This window comes from Opisthocomus hoazin, chromosome Z, assembly GCF_030867145.1.
Source record: "Opisthocomus hoazin isolate bOpiHoa1 chromosome Z, bOpiHoa1.hap1, whole genome shotgun sequence".
Classification (NCBI taxonomy): domain Eukaryota; kingdom Metazoa; phylum Chordata; class Aves; order Opisthocomiformes; family Opisthocomidae; genus Opisthocomus; species Opisthocomus hoazin.
Window position 1 is genome coordinate 45,108,324 of NC_134454.1, and position 19,579 is coordinate 45,127,902.

Here is a 19,579-nt window from a genome sequence, read left to right on the forward strand (position 1 = left end):
CATGAGAAACCAGACACCTTCGCTGGGAAGCTTAAGGTGATCAACTCTGTCAGGACATCACAGATTCACTGAAAATGCTGCGTATCACAGAAAGTCTTGTCTTGCACCTGCCTCTGATTTGACTACAAAGACAGTTCTCTATGACACTAGCATGGACCAATATGAAAAGTTTCACTTTACGGTTTATACCGAGGAGGCTAGAGCCTGTTTTGGCAGCAAATGTTTTCTAGGACTATTCTCGTTAGAGTTGTTGACACTGTTGTGCTTTATTCCGTTCACCGATCTCTACTTGGACTGATAATAATGGAGCATTTTATACAGAACCTGTGGTCCTTTCTCAAGCGAGTGTTTCAGCTCTGAGATGACACTATCAGAAAGCTTGTAAACAATGCTCATCCAGTGGAAGCCTCTGGGGAATTCCAGGGTAAAATAACTGAGATGAAAACTTCCCACCACAAAATGCTGCATTTCTGATTTTGCTAGAAAATAAGATTTTTACTATGGAATTTACTGTATCATTTTAATGTACCAGTATTTAGTTCTGTCTTTTAATCCAAAAGCAAGACTTTCAGTTTATTTGTGCTCACATTGGAAAGATGATCCTGCTTCCCTTGTGCATCCTGCTTCAGTTACCATCGAAGTTAATTACATATCCAGGTTTTGACAAGCAAATGAGAATTTAAAAAAAATATACTAAGAGCTTGCATCAATAAAGTCATGTTTTCAAGGAAATAGGACAGTATGCTGAAAAAGACACATAGAAGACATGAAATGGAAGTAAAAAATGTTCAAACTTGCTAACTCCTATATTATGTAATACATATATGCTCAAGAGAGTGTAATTCCATACAACTCTGGTGGCAGAGCTAATGTCTCTGTAGGCTATATGCAAGTTAAACTAGGAGAAGGTTCTGATAGCCTGCCCAGGTCTTTTGTGAACATACCCGTCACTCTCTCCTTGGTGCACCTTTTCCACAGCTGACACTGTTCTGAGTAGTAAAGTGGTTGATCCAATAAGCATTTGCAATAAGCAGTCTATTGTAACTTGCAGTGTATGCATGATGCTGGATTTTGAAGTGAAAAGGTATTAAACACAAGGTTTCACTCTGCTTGTAATTCTTGAGCGGTCTGTAGGAAATGCATACTTGTATAACACAACTGGCACTGACAAGACGTATCTACATCCAGTGAAGCCATAAGGCAAAAGCTGACTAAATTTACTCAAAGGAGAGCCTTACCTGGATGAGGGCTTGTTGGACCTGTGTTCAATTTAATCACTGGCACACTGTGTACTTAATTATACCCTAATTAAAAAACAGAAGTGACAAACACAATCAAGATAAATTTTGATTGGGCAAAGCCATATGGAATGCAATCCCTGAAGACGTCAGATTAGAAACTGACCTTGGAGGATTTCACTGTGTGTGAACAGTAGCCAGGCAGAAAAGCAGACCCCAAAGGAGACATCAAAGGAAGGAACACGCGGAAAAAAGGAAGCATACCAGTGGGTTAGAGAGTTAAATATATAGCAGTCATTGATACAACTAGGTGAAATAGTTGCTTTTTAATCCACCCTCACAATACATATCAATGTGCTTTATGGGACGGAGTTGTTATAATCTGAGTTATTAGTAAGAAAAGAGTTAAAATTACTTTCCACAGTGTACACAGTGAAAAAGAGTGAAAGAAAGCTTCTCAGTCTCAACCCAAAACATTAACCAGTAAGCTTTGGAAAGAGATCAGTACACAAAGAAGTCCCGAACAAAAAAAATTGTCAATTATACCATACACAATCTGCTAACTGAAATAGTTATTGGATATTCATAGCACTCCTTAAAGCTGCCACATTTGTTACGATGTTTCCTCCGCTGGGATCAGGAGACTCAAACACAAGTCATTATTACGCAGCCAGGAGTAACACAAATAATTCGTGAATGTTCCTTCATGACTATTTTTGGATCTACTTCCTCTGTGTAACCTCCAAACACAAAAGAAATAACAGTATCTTTTTTTCAAGTGGGAACATTAACCAAATAAATAGTGCATAGGTTCCTGAAATTACAATTTTATTACTGTCATTCAAACTGTCTGACATATCGCAGACGTCAAAAGCTAGCTGTAAAGGAATCTTGATTTCCCTTAATAAAAGGGATACTGGGATGTAGTTTATCGTTCTCACCACAAAGAGATCCAGCATCAAGTCTGGACTGAATAAGAGCTGTAACAGCTACCAGTTAACCAAAACATTTTAGTACAGAAGATACTGTTTAGGCAAGGACTATCCAATTTTTATTTAAGCAACAGATTGTTACAAGTTCTGGGTAATAATTATTACAGATAACAATTGTTATACTAACCTTTGGAACATACCCCTGCATCGCAGCTTAACATGCATTCTTGGCATAAATAAACAGCAGCACATAGAGCAAGGAGAAAAGTATGGCATTACAAAGACTTATAAATTAGCTGGATTTAGGAGATTGCAAGAAATACTTTTTCTTTTAATCAGGAAATACTCAAACTTATTTACAGATTGTAACTAAGCAAGAAATCTATTACAAAAAGTAAACAAACTAGGGCTACATTCTTCATATTGTTCCCTCAGTTCAAAATTACGACAGTGCTGAACTTCGGGAAAACAGAAAAGGTAGACAAATTTTTCCTTGCAGTATGAAAAGCCTGATTCAACCATCCTAGGCATCTAACTTTATCCTAGATAGGGTGTATAAAATTGCCAAATAGTGTTAGACAGTCTAAATATCAGTGCTCAAGCATTTCTGGCTTCCAAACAGGCACAAGAGGGACGCAATTCAGAGTCATCTAATACAGCAGCAGCAGCATGGCAACAAGGAACAACATTTGCACGTGCAGCAGTGGAAAAATACTGAAATAAAATTCTGCTCAAGTTCATTTGAGTACTGATGCTCTTCACTCTTTAGCCTTTTGGCAGTTTAGTGTAATTCAGTAGATTTTTTTTTTGCGATGAGACCTCTGACTAGGTGCATCACTTTCAGGGTCACAATCATCCAATATTAGATCCTTTAGATCCTGCATTTCTGTCCCTCATGAGAGGTGTTAGGCTGTGGGAGACTCCTTGCAGCTTAGTCCTCTACAGTCACTAGCCACCACCATCAAATCCTATTCATTCACAGAGGTTTTGATGGAAGAAGGCAGCCTGATTGTCACAAGGACTCTGTCACAAGGAAGGACTCCTGAGTTTTGGTAGTAGTTTCAGTTGCTTTGTTTCAGTAATTTCATAGGCACATACAAAAGTAAATGGTCTCTCCAACGGAAACACATCCTCTTCTGGCAAAACTCTCATAAGAGGATTCAGTCATAGAAAGGAGAGCCTGCATCTACTTCTGCCAATCTTGTTAGCAGCCTCTATTCTAGGTGGATTGACTTTGAACATTTCAATTAAGCCAAGGATTTCAGGTGATCATTCACAATATTAGTTCTGATGAGTTGAAAGAGCTATATTTTAAAGAATAAAAGGATTGTGTTCTTATTTATAGAAGGGGAGATGACCCTACCAAAAAGCCTGTCATGTAAAACAGCACCACTTCTGCCTGATGTTTTTTCCAGCTTAATCTTTATAAGACATACTTGAAATGATGTATTGTTTCATTAGATTGTTATCATAGAATATCAGGTTGGAAGGGGCCTCAAGGATCATCTGATCCAAACTTTCTTGGCAAAAGCACAATCTAGAAAAGATGGCCCAGTACCTTGTCCAGCTGAATCTTGTAAGTGTCCAGTGTTGGGGAATTCACCACTTCCCTGGGTACATTATTCCAATCATTGATTGCTCTCATTGTGAAAATTTTTCTTCTTGTATCCATTCAGAATCTCCACAGGAATAACTTGTACCCATTACCCCTCATCTTTTCAATATGACCCCTAGTAAAAAGGGAGTCTTTCTCTTCTTTGTAGCCACCCTTTAAATACTGGAACATGGTGAGAAGGTCTCCCCTAAGCATTCTTTTCGGCATGCCAAACAAACCCAGTTCTCCCAGCTTTTCCTCATGTGGTAGGCTTTCCAGTTCTTTGATCATCTTTGTGGCCCTTCTCTGGACCCTCTCCAGCCTGTCCACATCTTTTTTGCACAGTGGGGACCAAAACTGAACACAATATTCCAGGTGTGGCCTGACAAGTGCTGAGTAGAGTGGGATAATGACTTCTTTATCTCTGCTGGTGATGCCCTTGTTGATGAAAATGAGCATCCTGTTGGCTTGCTTTGCCACAGCAGCATGGTGCTGTAGATCAGCAGCACTATAGCTGGGTAGATCCCAGCCTCTGCTGCACTCCCAGATTATGTTTTCCTAGGTGCAAGACCTTACACTTCTTGTTGAACTTCATAAGATTCTTGCTAGCCAACTCTTCCAGCCTACGCTGCTCTGGTGAGACCTCACCTGGAGTCCTGCATCCAGCACTGGAGCCCTGAGGGCTGGAACACCTCTGCTATGAGGAAAGGCTGAGACAGTTGGGGCTGTTCAGCCCGGAAAAGAGAAGGCTCCAGGGGGACCTTATTGTGGCCTTCCAGTACTTAAAGAGGGCTTGTAGGAAAGATGGGGACAAACTTCTAGCAGGGCCTGTTGCAATAGGACATGGGCTGATGGTTTTAAACTAAAAGAGGGTAGATTTAGACTAGATATCAAGCAGACATTTTTCACAATGAGGGTGGTAAAACACTGGAACAGGTTGTCCAGAGAGGTGATAGATGCCCCACCCCTGGAAAGAATCAAGGTTAGGTTGGACAGGGGTCTGAGCAACCTGATACAGTTGAAGATGTCCCTGCTCATCAGAGAGGGGGTGGAGTAGATGACATTTAAAGGTCCTTTCCAACCCAAACTATTCTATGGTTCTATTCTATGATTCTAGAGCTCAAAAATGACATTTAGCTTGGGAGAATGAAAGATGTCAAAGACTCAGATGTCATCTGCTAGACTCTCTGCCTCATGAACTTTGATTTTCATATAATCACATCCTTCTCAATTACATATAAAATTATTCTAGCCAAGGGAAAAAAAAAATCATACGTAAGGTTATTAAGTAGAATAAATCCTTATGCTATTGCAGTGGGTTGACCTTGCCTGGCAGCCAGATGTCCACCCAGGTGGTCTCTTGTCCCCCTCAACAGAACAGGGGGGAGAAAGTAGGATGAGAAAGCTGAGATACAGAAGGCAAGTTGCTTACCCATTACAATCACGGGCAAGTCAAACTAGACCTAGAGAAAATTAATTTACTGTGCATTAAAAATAAGAGTAGGATGGCGACAAAGAGAAAACCAAAAACCAAAAATACCTTTCTCCTGCCCCTCTCTTCTTCCCAGGCTCAACTTCACTCCTGTATCTTCTAGCTCCTCCACCCCTCCCCGAACTGTGCAAGGAGCTAGAAAAAGAGGGTTGTGATCAGTTCATAACACTCTACTTCTGCTGCTCCTCCCTCCTCACACTTTTGCCATGCTCCAGCGTGGAGTCCCTCCCATGGGATACAGTTCTTCACAAACTGCTCCAGTACAGATCCTTTCCACGGGCTGCTGTCCTTCAGGAACAGAGTGCTCCAGTATGGGTCCCCCATGGGCTGCAGTTCCTACCAGGAAACTTGCACCAGCATGGGCTCCTCTCCACAAGCCATGCTTCCTGCCAGTAGACTGCTCCATCATGGGTTCTCCAGTGGTTGCAGCTTCCCTCAGGACATGTCCACCTGCTCTGGCATGGGGTCCTCCACAGGCTGCAGGTCGGTATCTGCTCCACCATGGACTTCCATGGGCTGCAGGCAGACAGCCTGCCTACCATGGTCTTGTCCATGGGCTGCAGGGGAATTTCTGCTCCGGTGCCTGGGGCACGTCTTCCCTCTCCTTTCTCACTAACCTGGTTGTCTGCAAAGGTTTCTCTCCCATTCTTCTCATTCCTGTTTCACAGCTGCTGTGTAGTGTTTTGTACCCTTTCTTTAACATGCTTTCCAGAGGCCTCATCAGCTCGGCCGATGGGCTCAGCCGTGTCCGGCGGTGGGCTAGCTGTGTCCAACACGGGGGCAGCTGCTGGGCTTTTCTCACAGAGGCCACCCCTACAGCCTCCCCACTGCCAACATCTTGCCGTGTACACCCAATACAGCCATTTTAAATTCTTGAATCCCAAGAACAACTTCATGCCAAAACTTCTTCTATGGCTGAAACAATTCAGAGGAGGAAATATTTGAACTCAGCAACTTTTATTTTCATCAAGAAATTGGAAGGCGGTTAACTCTGAAGACCGGCAGCTCCAGGGATGGTTTTGGGGTTAAGCCACAGGAACAGATCACTGTAAATGTGACATGATGGTGCAAGAAAGTCAGGCCCAGGATGCAAGGACCTGGAAGCTCTACAGGTGATTTGCTGCTAAAAGGGCAAATCTGTTGTCTGCATAAACAGGGAGTTAAGTTTTGAAGAAGCCTTGAAGCACAAGTCTTCAGTGTTCACAGTGAAACCACATTGCATTTTGCATCTCTGATGAGCTGTGGCACAAATTATTCCCATGAGATGTACCTGGACCTTGAAAATAAGGAACAGACTTAGAAAGGCATAGGACTCCTGCAGTACCAGAGCATCCATGAAAGAGCCTTCCTTACCTGTTGTCAATTACATTGCAAAGAGAGCACCAGCATGGGGAAGCACCAGCCTTAATCTGGCCCAGTGATTAAAGGCTTATTGCTTCAGAGCGAAGTATTTATACCCTTATAGCTATGGTAGAGAGCCTAGTAAAAAGTGGATTCAGTTGTTGCCCCACCTTGCCAGAGCCTGCTGTCTCACTGCCATCCCAAAGAGGATTTCAGCTGGTTGGCTAGGTGACTTCTTCACCCGACTGCACCATTTTCTCTGGTTGTTATTCTGCAACTTTACCCTGCCTAGTAGCCATACAAGATTAATGACTAATTCTGGTAAGAAAAACAAAAGAACACAAACGAAAACAAACCTTGAAATTGTATTAGTTATTTCTAAGATGTTTGCTGGTTAAATGATGATACCTGCTTTTACATAAACTATCTACAGAATTCAAATTTCTGTCTTCAGCAGCAGAGTGTGTACTTTGTTCTTCATTGACAAGCGGACAAAGTCATCAGTGTCACTTATCTTTGCCATTTACAACCTATGTTGAGTGAAAAAAAAGGTTTTTACTCCACAGAGCATCTCAGCACAAAGCATGAAGTAAAAAATGGTTTCCAGGGATATGACCATGTATGTCACAGTTTGTCTGCAGTGCGATCTTCAGCACTTTCCTTCCTTCCACAGAATCACAGAATAGTAGGGGTTGGAAGGGACCTCTGTGGGTCATCTAGTCCAACCCCCCCGCCGAAGCAGGGTCACCTACAGTAGGCTGCACAGGACCTTGTCCAGGCGGGTCTTGAATATCTCCAGAGAAGGAGACTCCACAACCTCCCTGGGCAGCCTGTTCCAGTGCTCCGTCACCCTCAGAGGGAAGAAGTTCCTCCTCATGTTCAGACGGAACTTCCTGTGCCTCAGTTTGTGCCCATTGCCCCTTGTCCTGTCACTGGGCATTGCTGAAAAGAGCTTGGCCCCATCCTCCTGACACCCACCCTTCAGATATTTGTAGGCATTTATAAGGTCCCCTCGCAGCCTTCTCTTCTTCAGGCTGAACAAGCCCAGTTCCCTCAACCTCTCCTCGTAGGGGAGATGCTCCAGTCCCCTCACCATCCTTGTAGCCCTCCGCTGGACTCTCTCCAGTAGCTCTTCATCCTTCTTGAACTGGGGAGCCCAGAACTGGACACAGTACTCCAGATGAGGCCTCACAAGGGCAGTGTAGAGGGGAAGGAGAACCTCCCTTGTCCTGCTGGCCACACTCTTCTTGATGCACCCCAGGATCCCATTGGCCTTCTTGGCAGCCAGGGCACACTGCTGGCTCATAGTTAACCTGTCGTCCACCAGGACACCCAGGTCCCTCTCCGCAGAGCTGCTCTCCAGCAGGTCCACCCCAAGCCTGTAGTGGTGCATGAGGTTGTTCCTCCCCAGGTGCAGGACCCTGCACTTGCCCTTGTTGAACCTCATCAGGTTCCTCTCTGCCCAGCTCTCCAGCCTATCCAGGTCACGCTGAATGGCAGCACAGCCTTCTGGTGTATCTACCACACCTCCCAGTTTGGTGTCGTCAGCAAACTTGCTGAGGGTACATTCTAACTCTTCATCCAGGTCGTTGATGAAGAAGTTAAACAAGACTGGGCCCAGTACTGACCCCTGAGGGACACCACTTGTCACCAGCCTCCAACTAGACTCAGCGCCGCTGATGACAACCCTCTGAGTTCTGCCATTCAGCCAGTTCTCTATCCACTTCACTGACCACTCATCCAGCCCACACTTCCTCAGCTTCCCCAGGAGGATATCATGGGAGACTGTGTCGAAAGCCTTGCTGAAGTCCAGGTAGACAACATCCACGGCTCTCCCTTCGTCTACCCAGCCAGTCATGTCATCATAGAAAGCTATCAGATTGGTCAGGCATGATTTCCCCTTGGTGAATCCATGCTGACTACTCCTGATAACCTTCTTTTCTTCCACTTGCTTCATGATGGCCTCCAGGATAAGCTGCTCCATACATGACTGTATTCTATAAAAGTCTCAAGCAATTCAGATCTCCTTTTTCACACTTTCAGATACCTGTAAGAGTATGATTAGTTGGTAATATTTAGTATTAATTTTAGGTAGTTTTAATTTTGTAATCCGCAAGAATGTTATTTATAGGACTGAAAATTCAGAATTTGGAGCACATATGATGTTAATTTCAGCCATTTGTTTGCATAATTTGTGTTTTAAATATGAGAAATTCCATGGGTTAAACTAATTCTGTGGATGCCAAAATGCTATGAATCTCCTCCTATGTACACTGCTAGCCTTGTAATATCAAGTCAAAGACAAGGATAATGATGTTTGGATTTACAGCAGTGGAAAGTATTGCCTGTCCTAGGCAGTAATTTTCTGTTTATTATATATTATGAGCATCCTCTTGGTTAGTCTTGCTTTCTTCTGGAATGGACTCTTATTCTCAGTTCATGATTACTAGACACTGCATCCTTTTCTCCTCACCCCACCATCAGAAATTCTGAATCAGAGTAGTTAGATTTTCCACCTCACTTTTTCAGAAGACAGCACAACTCCACTTTTTAATTTTATTCTGTCAGCCAGCTTCTGAGTAGACAATACACTGACCCTCACTAACAATAGAAGGGAATTTTGTGTCAGGCAAAATGAACATCTTTTAAGGCAGAAAATTGAGAATCAGTGAACAAAGATGGGTATTAACGAGGATTCCAAGCAAGATACAGTTTCAACCCATAATAAAGTGTGTGGTAATGTAGCAAAAAATAACTTATTTTATGCTTCTGCTATTAGTGTTCATTTATTTTGTTGTTCTTACAGCTTAAAAGGTTATTTTTTTTTTTAATTCATTAAATTCATGAGAGTTTAAATCAGACTTCTGCTTCTGTTCAGTTAAAAATGGCTAGGAGTTAGTAAACAGTGTTGTAAAATCAAACTAATTAGAACTTTTATGAAAAACATGACCACCAGTGTTCCCGGTGCACAACTGCAGTTGTAAAAAGATAAACATCTCTGTGAAGAAAATTTAAGAAGTCATCCCACAGTCCAGTGCAAAGGTGAGTATATACCATGTGTAGCCAGTTAGTGCAACAGGACTAAAAACCATCAGCTCAAAATCCAGTTGAGTGAAATGTGCAAGGATCTTACCTTCCTTTCTCATACTTCAAGGACTAGCTGCCCTGTCACTGGGCAATCAATCTTCCATATAAATGTAAGAAAAAACCCCTCAGCCCTCCTCTCTTCCAAAGTAGTGACTGTTCACATGAAATCACTTTCATCAACATGAATATGCATTTAAAGTAGTGTAAAGTTGTGTTGACTAATTTATTAACAAAAATATGTCTCTCAAATATCAGGTCTGGGTGCAACATTCTTCAGAAGTAACAAAAGAAGTTTGCTCAAATCAAAGTAAATGTCCACATGTCCATGCTCATTACCAAAATCAGCTTTGAACAGATCAGTCTTTAGTGCAGACACCTGTGAAAATGTGGCACGAAAATGCATCAACATGTTCAAAGAAGGACTTGTAAAATTACGTCAGACTCCACTGAATACAAGCAGATTTAAGGATTAATTGCACAGGGGTGGGGTAAGTGGAACCAGCGCCAAAGCATGCAGCTTTTTAAACTGTCAGGCTACAAACCCATTCACACAAACTGTGTACAAGTGAAGTTATGCAAATCATAACTGATTTCAGGAAAATAATGTGCAGAAATCTGTAATTCACATCCAAGCAGAACGGGGAAATCTGAAGTAGACGCCACCTTGCTTACACTGCTGAGACCCTAGCTGCCTTCTGTTGTGCATACACAGCTGTGTATTGTGCATATGCAGCTCTGCACTCTGAATTTGGAAGAGGAATCAAGAACTCACAAGGCAGTAAACTATTAAAACAGGACAAGCAGAGCCTGGGAGAAAAAAAAAAGCTTAGTAACCTGGTAACTTTCCCAGGCTGCCAATCGTGAAATGAATCTAATTGGTAAGGTACTGATATTGGCAGAGAAAAGAGTTAAGTGATGTAATACACCAAGGCAGGAATGTACTGAAAAAGAAACTGGGGTTAGATTGAAATAAATGCTTTTAAGTGTGCAAAAAAAGTGAAAATCTTTTATTATCCAGTGGTCAAGGATGAAAGAACATACCTATCTTTTCCTTGACCTATTCTTACTTCTCCTTTTAGACCTTAATGATCTTAAATTGTGGCAGCCCAATCTGCTCCAAAATATCCTTACTAAAGCTTATCCTTTCTGAAAAGCAATGGAGTCCACTTGTCATGAGCAGCAAAACTGCTCACAGTCTGAATATTTAAAAAATTACTAACTTCAAAATACAGAACTCATTGAGGAGAAAGAGAGAAGCTATTTTTCCCCCAAAAATATAACCTATTCATATGCACAAGGAGGAACCTGATGGATGTGAAAACAGAGTACAGTAGTACCAAAGCTGCAGCTCCGGGTAGGACTCCTAGCCCCACCCTCCTCTATCTGTGGGACATTACTGTCTTCAAAACACTAACATTTGAGCTACTTGTAAACGACCTCCTAAGTAACCAGCTTTCAGGGGCAGTTTCATTACTGCAGTAACAGAGAACAAAAATATCTTTGTTTTTATAAGGCTCCTTCCTCCATTAAGAGAAAAGAGATGCTACAAAACTTCAGGCTGGTTTATCAGCTGTAATGCAGAACAGGTTCAGGCATTAGTCATAAAATGTTAGTGTATCTAACTACAATTTAACGTAGCCAGCTCACACAAATTAATATCTGCTTTTTGGATGTGATACTCTTGGCTAAAGCAAAGTCTTAGACTCTCCCTAATCAGCAGATGTACACAATATAAATCTTCACTGGGACGAGTCTCTCAGGCAACAGGTTCCAACAAACAGGACATTAAACTAAGGGAACCAAAGAGGCTCAGGTATTCATCCCAACTGCATGCTGGCATGCTCCAAGATCTTCACTATACATCTAATGAGCTTGGTGCCAAAAAATGCATTTTGGGGTATCCATACAACACTTTCCCCTCTATTATCAGAAAGAGGTATGAATACAGAAAATCTGTTCAATATTGGAAGTCTGCCTTAGTAATTAAACAACATAAAACAATTAAGGCTTCATGCATTAATCATAACTTAAATGACTTAAAAAAAATCTGCAGCATTGTGATGTTACCTGCTCTGCTCACCACCTCCAATTTCGACCAATTTTGCTTTTCTATCATCACTAAAGTGTGCTTAACTGAATTTCACTAATTCAAAGCAGACAAATGTATCATCTAAACACTGCCACATGCTTCTGCTGTTCCCCACTGCTGAAATACTGTCTGCTCTGGAAATAGAGACTCCTTCACAGCCTTGCAAAATGCCCTGGAGAGGAGTTTTTCTGTGTTTCGTAAAATACAATTTAAGCGCTATGCTTTACGTTAGCCGAGTTCCATCTTATCAGCATTTATACATACTTAGAAAAAAAGCATAGAGATTTGGCATTGCAAGCAAACTTCTAACATAGAACAAATATTATACCAGCATATATGGCTCAGCATTAAAATAATAAATCCTATTTAATTAGAAAACTGAAGAAACTGCTTCTTCACAACCTGAAATCACATCACCACATTTTGCTCATGCGAACAAAGTTTACAGTCATAAGTTGCACATAAAGGGTTTATTTTAAATGTTTTAAGGATAGAGTTACATCATAATTATAAAAATTACTTACAGAATTAAGTAACAGATTTAAAGTGTTTATACTTCTAAATGCAGAGAACAGGGAACTGTCTACATTGTTCAAAATAAAATAAAATAATAAAACCAAGCTCTAAAAATGAAGTCATTACCTAATTTTAAAATGTGAACACGAAGACCTTTGAACTATACACATACCAAGAACCATCCAAATTGCACTAATGATGTAAAATACAAAAAGTACAGCATTTTCAAGGAACCAGAAACTGTTTTTACCGTAATTCTTTTCCCCACAGCAACTAGTCAATTCTATCTGAAGATAAAGCCTCTGTTTTCAGTAATACACTTAAAGGCGGCTTCTACCTGTTGCAATAAAAAGGGTTTTCCCCATAGTCTACTCCAACATAGTTTAGGGTTTGGCACTCAAAAGAAAGAAGAAAAATGTAGTGTTTTGCTGATAACTGCAATTTTATTTTTTCTTTAACAGAATACATGGTCCCTTCAAATGCTGTATGACACATACAACTGGAAAATTACCTTCCGTTGGCACTATGCTCGTCTCACCGGTGCATTTAATCCTACTAACAACCATTAAAACAGCACAATAAGCAAATTCACAAAAAACTGAACACAAAATAAAAACAGAACAAAACAAAAAACCTAAACATTTTAACATGCAACTTTAGTTTGTTACATTGAACGTTCTAACCCTTTAAGCATGCAAAAAAGGATGGTCTGCATTTAAGTGTTTTTTTTTTCCTTTTAAAAAGTTTTACATGGCAGCCTGACGTCACACGCACACACACACAATATACAACAATACTACAGCAGGTAAATGTGAAAGGCGAATAACTTTTATACAAAGATCCATGGCTTGTGCCATCACAAGCCCTATGTGATTTTGGAAAGTAATGTTGAACCCCTATAACAAGGAACCAACATTTAGTTACCAGGGTAACGCAAGCACTGCATGCAGATCTGAAACATGAGCCTAAAACAAAGCCCAAAGCAGATGGGCAGGGAGTGGAAATAGTCTCAAGCCTCAAAAAGGTGGTTTAAGCTATCAGAAAAAGAAAAAAAACAAAAAAAAAACACCCCAAAAAAAGTAAAAGAGGAAAAAAAAAGATGAAATGAAATACCCACACAACAGACAATGGGGCCATCTAAAAACAACCATAAAATTTACGGTTCATAGATTATAGTCTAATTGGCAGAACAGGTGGTATATTCAAGAGGCTTGCAGAAAACCCACAAATGCAAGCCTAATGCTAAAAATGTTCCAGTAGGCCTAAACCTCCGACATTTCAAAACAAACCTTGTATTCCTCAGATATATAGCCCAAAGTTCAGTGTACTAGGTTATTCATGTATCTTGTGTATAGTCAATACACTCACTCACTCTTGTGCCACAAATATCAACTTGGGCTCATGGAGCCAGGCTCAGCTTTGAGATTTACATGCAGGACTCTTAAGAGTCAATAGAAAACACATAACAGATCTGCAGGATGAAAACACTGGGTTGCAAATCTGCTCACTTTGTTCAAAACACAAGGAACATTTACTGACTCGGGTACTTAGTGCTTAAGGACTGCATTGAGAAGCTATTCACTGAAAGACAACAGCCTGCCTTTGGTTGCCCATGATGAAATACTGGACACAATGCAATATAGTAGCAATGGACAAAGAATTAAGGTATCATATTTATATGGAGAGTATTTATTACCATTCAACAGCATAATGAGGCACGAGCCTTAAGGCTAAAATATGAAATCAGGCAAAAAAATGGACAGAAAGGGGCTTAAACCACCGAGTCTTCAGTATCAAGAATACCCACAACAGAGGTCGTCTGGACCTCTGATCTCTGACTAACAGCACCTCTCCTGCATCCTTCCACTAACGGCGTAAGGTTGGATACCAGAGTATTTGTTCCTTCCATCAACAGCGTTGACTGTCTTCACACACTGCATTTCTGTGAAGCAGTTTTTTGAAACTTGCAGACCTCTGCCTTAATGTAACATGACGATTTTGTTGCTGTGCTGATCGTTGTTGCAATTCTGATACTTTTAAAAGCTGCCACACTTAAACTCTAATCTTCATTTACAACTACCTTGCAAGATTAAAACCGTGAAAGGATTTTGCTATTGTGGGCTGCTATTTACATCCACAATCTAATGCAGATGACTGAACCACTGAGACTGCCTATAGCTTCCATTAGATAGTACACCACTGGCATGCAGAACTCTAGTGTTCATAGAATGAAATTCACGTTAACAGCGTACCTCAAAGCAAGTACAATGTACACCACAAAAGGCAACAACAGGTTGAAGCTGTAGATTTGTCCAGACACTCCTTATGTGGAAAAGCCAGAAAAAGAATAAATTGGGAAGACGCCTTCTTGAACCAAAATGGTTAAAACCAAATCAAACCAAAGGAACGCAACAGACTGAGCAGAAGGCAACAAATGCTTCTCCCTCTCTAAAACAAGTCTTCAATGTAAAAGGACACCCCCTCCCACCCCCCGGCATGAGATTGTATTTACCATGTAAAATATTAACTACCATTAGGCTTCTAAGTCCACACACAAACATTCAGGTTGCTAGGTTTTCACATTAAATGAGAGACTACCGATTGCCAATGCGTAGTCTAAAGTCTTCTGAAGTAGCATATATACTGTTAAAGTTGTGGCACCAAGCACTTGGGTTTTGCTAAGAAGTGTGTATAACAAACAAAGAAAGAAGTACAACAATTAGGATTGAAGGCAGCCTTGTTGCATGTATTTTACTGGTTCCTACAACTTGTAAATATGGGCCATTAACCTGCATTTTCTAATTAACTGGTTATACAGATTAAATATATTTTTATAGTTTAAAGCCTTTTCACTGAAAGGTGCATAAGTCAAACACTTGATGTCCTATTGCCCTGTGACTAGTAAAAATGCACACGTATTTCCACGTACTGCAAGTTCTTAAAAAGCTAAATTTAAAATAAAGTGTAGAAACACAGCAGATTGATGTTACTTGGGTTAGGCACTCCTCAATGCTGCACAAACTGTTTAAACCTTTCAGAAAAGTTACCTCTGTCCCAACCCTGAAAACAAGGACTGCCAGTAGCCAAGAAATTAAATTTAATGTTACAAAAGAAGGCATATCAAAATATCAAACTACACTTGCATGTGGCAGTTAAACAAGTGAGTGCAAGGTTGAAGAAAATGTTAAAATCTATGAAAAAAATTAGATTAATGATTAAAATACTAGATCAACTTTACACAGCTTGAATTTGCAGCTGTTCTTTGCTTTTAACTCCCTCCTGCCCAAATATATTGACTTCCTTCAAGAAAAGGAGTTCCCTTACACAAAATGTGTCACGTTTATGTTATTCAGAACAAAACAGTTTTGCTGGCAGAGATTGTGGGTTCGCAGCGACATTTAAGCTTTCATTAAACTGGAAAGCAGTCAAGTCTTTGTGTCTACAAATTGTACATTTAATAGTTCCACAAATTTGGCAAAAGTTCACGAAGATGTCTAGGATGTCTTCACCAAATCGTAGACATAAATATGGAAATCGTCATCAAACTTGATGAAATAGACAGATGGTTTGGCTTCAACTTGATGAATGACCATGCCAGTCCTTTTTGAGCCATCTTCTTTGGCATATTCCACTTGTTTGCCTACCAGGCTGTCCACAACTTCACCTGGTTCACGTTCTGCAGGAGGTGAATCATCTGTAACACAAAACCAGTGTACTTTGGTAGACATTAACTGATTTTTTCAATATGGAAGACAACTGCAGAGTCTTCTTCAAAACTCATATGAAACAATCAGAAGTTTTAAATACAGAGTATGTAGAAAATCAGTTTTGTTCAGACAAGCACCTAACGATTGCCATGTGTCTCGAAAATGCAGTTGCAGGAAAAGTTTCAAGTAACACTGTCTTCAGTTTTATTAAGACAAAAGTAGCATTTTGATTGGTACGAGAAGTAAGTCTTTTGACATGAAGGTTTATGCACAAGTTATAGAACATGTCCGTAGATAATTGAATTTAAGCCACCAGCACAAAAAGGCACTGGGTCTCCTTAGCAGAAAGGCAGTCAAACTAAATCTCCCTCTTCCCACACACATCATTCAGAGTTTCACTGCATGCATGCCACTTCAACAAAAACATCTCTTCTAAAATGTTAGTAGGTGTAAACTCCTTATTAAAAGGGGCTTTTGACTTCATATTGGAATAATGCTGTTGGTAAAGTCTAACCATATCGTCTTCTTGTGTAGCAAAACCTAGCCATAAATACCTTTGTATTTTAGCTGATGCCTATGCTAAACTTGGATACAAAGAGGCATGATTTGTAGCATGTCAGTTGCCAGGGGGCTGGTTACAAAACAATCACAGAATAAATGTGATAAAAGGTAAAAGTACTGTACTGGAGAACTGGAAGCTAAGCACACCTTCTTTCTCAGCTTGTCTTTGTGACTAGTTTAGATAAACTTGTGTTTTGTATTCCAGTGAGGAATCTTCTTATAAGGGTCACACCTGATGTGGCTTTTACCCTGGAAATCCTAAGCCTTTAAATAAATGTCTTTTTTCCAAGTTTGCATTAAGAATCACTTACATATTTCGCCTATTTTCAGTTCTGTGAGTTGTGAAAGAACTACCAAAGGAGAAATAAAACCAACAAGCAATGAACAGATTGGCTTGTACTTGCACTTAAGATTCTTCCACAAACTTCAGAAGTTTCTCTTTCAACTTTTATTTCAGTTTCTCTATAAACACAGTCATACATAGTTACTATTCTCTTAATATCATTTCTATGTAAAGAGTTTTCCTTGGCAAAGATGCAAGTTAAATTCTTACATTTTCATTTACAAGGAATTACAAAGCGTTGACAAAGCTTTAGTATCAGATCCAGCAATACATTCTCCCCTTATCGAAAAAGCTTAAAAGAAATTATCTACATTTTGTTCCCTTCACGTACGCAAAGCCTGTCTTTGAGAAGAAAGGGTTCCCTAGAAACTTTAGTTATAATACTATGGCAAGTTCCACCAAATTTACAGATATTCTTTCAGGTATTCTACAATCTGATTTGAAAAGTACTATTCTTAACATCCAATCATTGGCTTAAGGACACAATTCAAAAGATCTGCAAAGTATCCAGATTCAGGGAAGGCAGCAAATACTTAGAAGCATCTTGGAAACAGGTAAGCAGTCAGTAAATAGTCTCGTGGTGAACATGGAGGAAAAAGTGCACTAAAACCAGTTAGTTCTTCAATGGAATGCATGTAAGCTCTTTCCCTACCCCCAAAGGTGGAAGACAGCAAAGTAGACTTTAAAGACATTCCAAATTCTTTTTAATAGTTTGGACAGAACAAATTATTTGAAGATTCAAATCCGAAAGAGCTTGCTTTATTTCTTTAGGAAGAGGAAGGTCACTTTGTTTTCATTAACACTTGTGGATCACTCTTTACAGGCAGCAGACGTTGCTTTTTGTTAAGAGGGGTGTGTGTGTGTGTGTGTAAAATCTAAACACAGATGATTACTACAGACATTATGCAAGTAAGTGCCACTTGTTTATTTAGCCAGCAGACTGTTATCACTGATAGATCTGAAGGAAGACAGTCTCAAACAACAAATTAATTTTAACTAATACTTATGTAAAACACTGAGTTGCCAACCTCTACACTTACCCAATTATCTTCTTTAAAGCCCAGATTTCTTCTGTCAGAGAAGTGTGTTTTAGGCACATGGGAGAAATAAAACTGAAGTACCCTTTCAAAGCTTTTTTGCCTTCTTTTTTGAACTGGCTATCCAAATCTCCTGAACAATATACATTCTGTGAAAATCCTTTTAAATTAATAGCAAAAGCCCTAATGACTTTCACTTCAACCACAAAACTTGTGGTTTGTCAGTTTCCATTAAAAAATCCATGCATTAACTCTTCCACAGTAGTATGTACATATTTTCAGCAGAACTAGAAATAATTATGGAAAATGCTTTCCCTGCATGTGTCACTGCTGATAAAATATTTCATCAGTTAACACCGATGCTCTTTGTTTAACTATAACCTCTGTCAGCTGTGATACTTTTAAAAAAAAAAAATTTGAAGGGAGTAACAAACAAGATGTCTCTGTCCATAAATAAAACACAGCCAAATGTTAACATAAAAAGCTGCCAGTTCCCAGAACAAAGCAGTAACCGGCCTACTTACTTGAATCGGGCATAATGCGAAGGTCACCTTCTTTATAGTCATCTAAGAGTTGGTACATATACAAGACGGGATCTTTCTCGTAGGTAATATAAAACCACGTGTTCATAATAGGAGCTCGAGCCAAAACCATCCCCCTCCATTCATCTTTTGAGCCATCCTCTGTCTCAAACATATGTTCCACAGCTTTACCAATCATTGTGTCTGCCAGGTGGGCATCACTGATTCGAGATGAAGCTGAAATGACAGCATTGCCTAAGTTCATTCAAAAGCAGAGATATATGTCTTTCTGAAAAAATAATCTTTACCCTGATTGATAAACAAATTTGGTTGGAAGTTATTCATATACAAAACAAACACTGTCCATTCCAGAGAGTTCACTGCTGAAGAACTGCAGAACATCAGCATGTTGTTAAAATAACAATACATCATAGTGCTCCCTACAATTAAACTATCGTCATGCAAGATAAAGGGAGATCAATCGAGCCAAAGCAGTGAAGCCTCTTTGCATTTTAACTAGACATTATAGAGGGGGAGAGGCAGGCAGGGAAGAAGAGTAAGAGAAGCCAATCACAGAACAGTTCTATGAAGTTATTAACGAAACTTTGGGGTTTGATTCCCCCTAACACCAGTCTAGAGACTGCTACCAATGGCTCTGCAGTCAGAAGAAGCAACAGCTTATTCTGTTTATCAACTAGCAATTACTTCGGTAAATTATCAAACTTGGCAGTTTGAAAAGCCTGCAGTTTAACATTCCAGTGCTAATTCTGAAAATGAAAAAGCCTTGTTACTAATAAAGTTGTTTCACTTGGAAAACGCCCTTCCCCAAAGTACTTTTATTAATAGGGGGAAAGTACATGAGAAAAAATGTAGCATTATAACTGTCAGATACACACAACAGACAACACATCCAAGATGGCTTAGAGTTTCAATTTTTAACAGAAGTATCAATGTTAACTTTACATATTGTTCTTAGGGATAAGACTCTAAACAAAAACTACAGAATTCACTGCATACTACTTAAAGACAGAAGACAGCACTGCACTCATTGGTATCATCAGATCTTTCTGGAATCAAGAAAATTTAAATAAAGCATTTAGATTACCTGCCATGTGACAAAA

The 19,579-nt window shown here is 39.9% G+C and overlaps 1 protein-coding gene across 6 annotated transcripts in view; it reads right to left on the reverse strand.

Annotated features, from left to right (window-relative positions):
* Positions 1–9,789: 9,789 nt before the first annotated feature.
* Positions 9,790–19,579, reverse strand: part of SPIN1 (spindlin 1) — a 57,725-nt gene continuing 47,935 nt past the window's right edge. For all 6 annotated transcript variants that reach the window (XM_075410537.1, XM_075410539.1, XM_075410536.1 and 3 more), the window contains exons 5-6: positions 18,462–18,695; positions 9,790–15,983 (exon numbers count right to left, since the gene is read on the reverse strand). In XM_075410537.1, the coding sequence (XP_075266652.1) occupies positions 15,784–15,983; positions 18,462–18,695 (434 nt within the window). In that variant the 3' untranslated portion in view covers positions 9,790–15,783. The remainder of the gene's footprint in view (positions 15,984–18,461; positions 18,696–19,579) is intronic.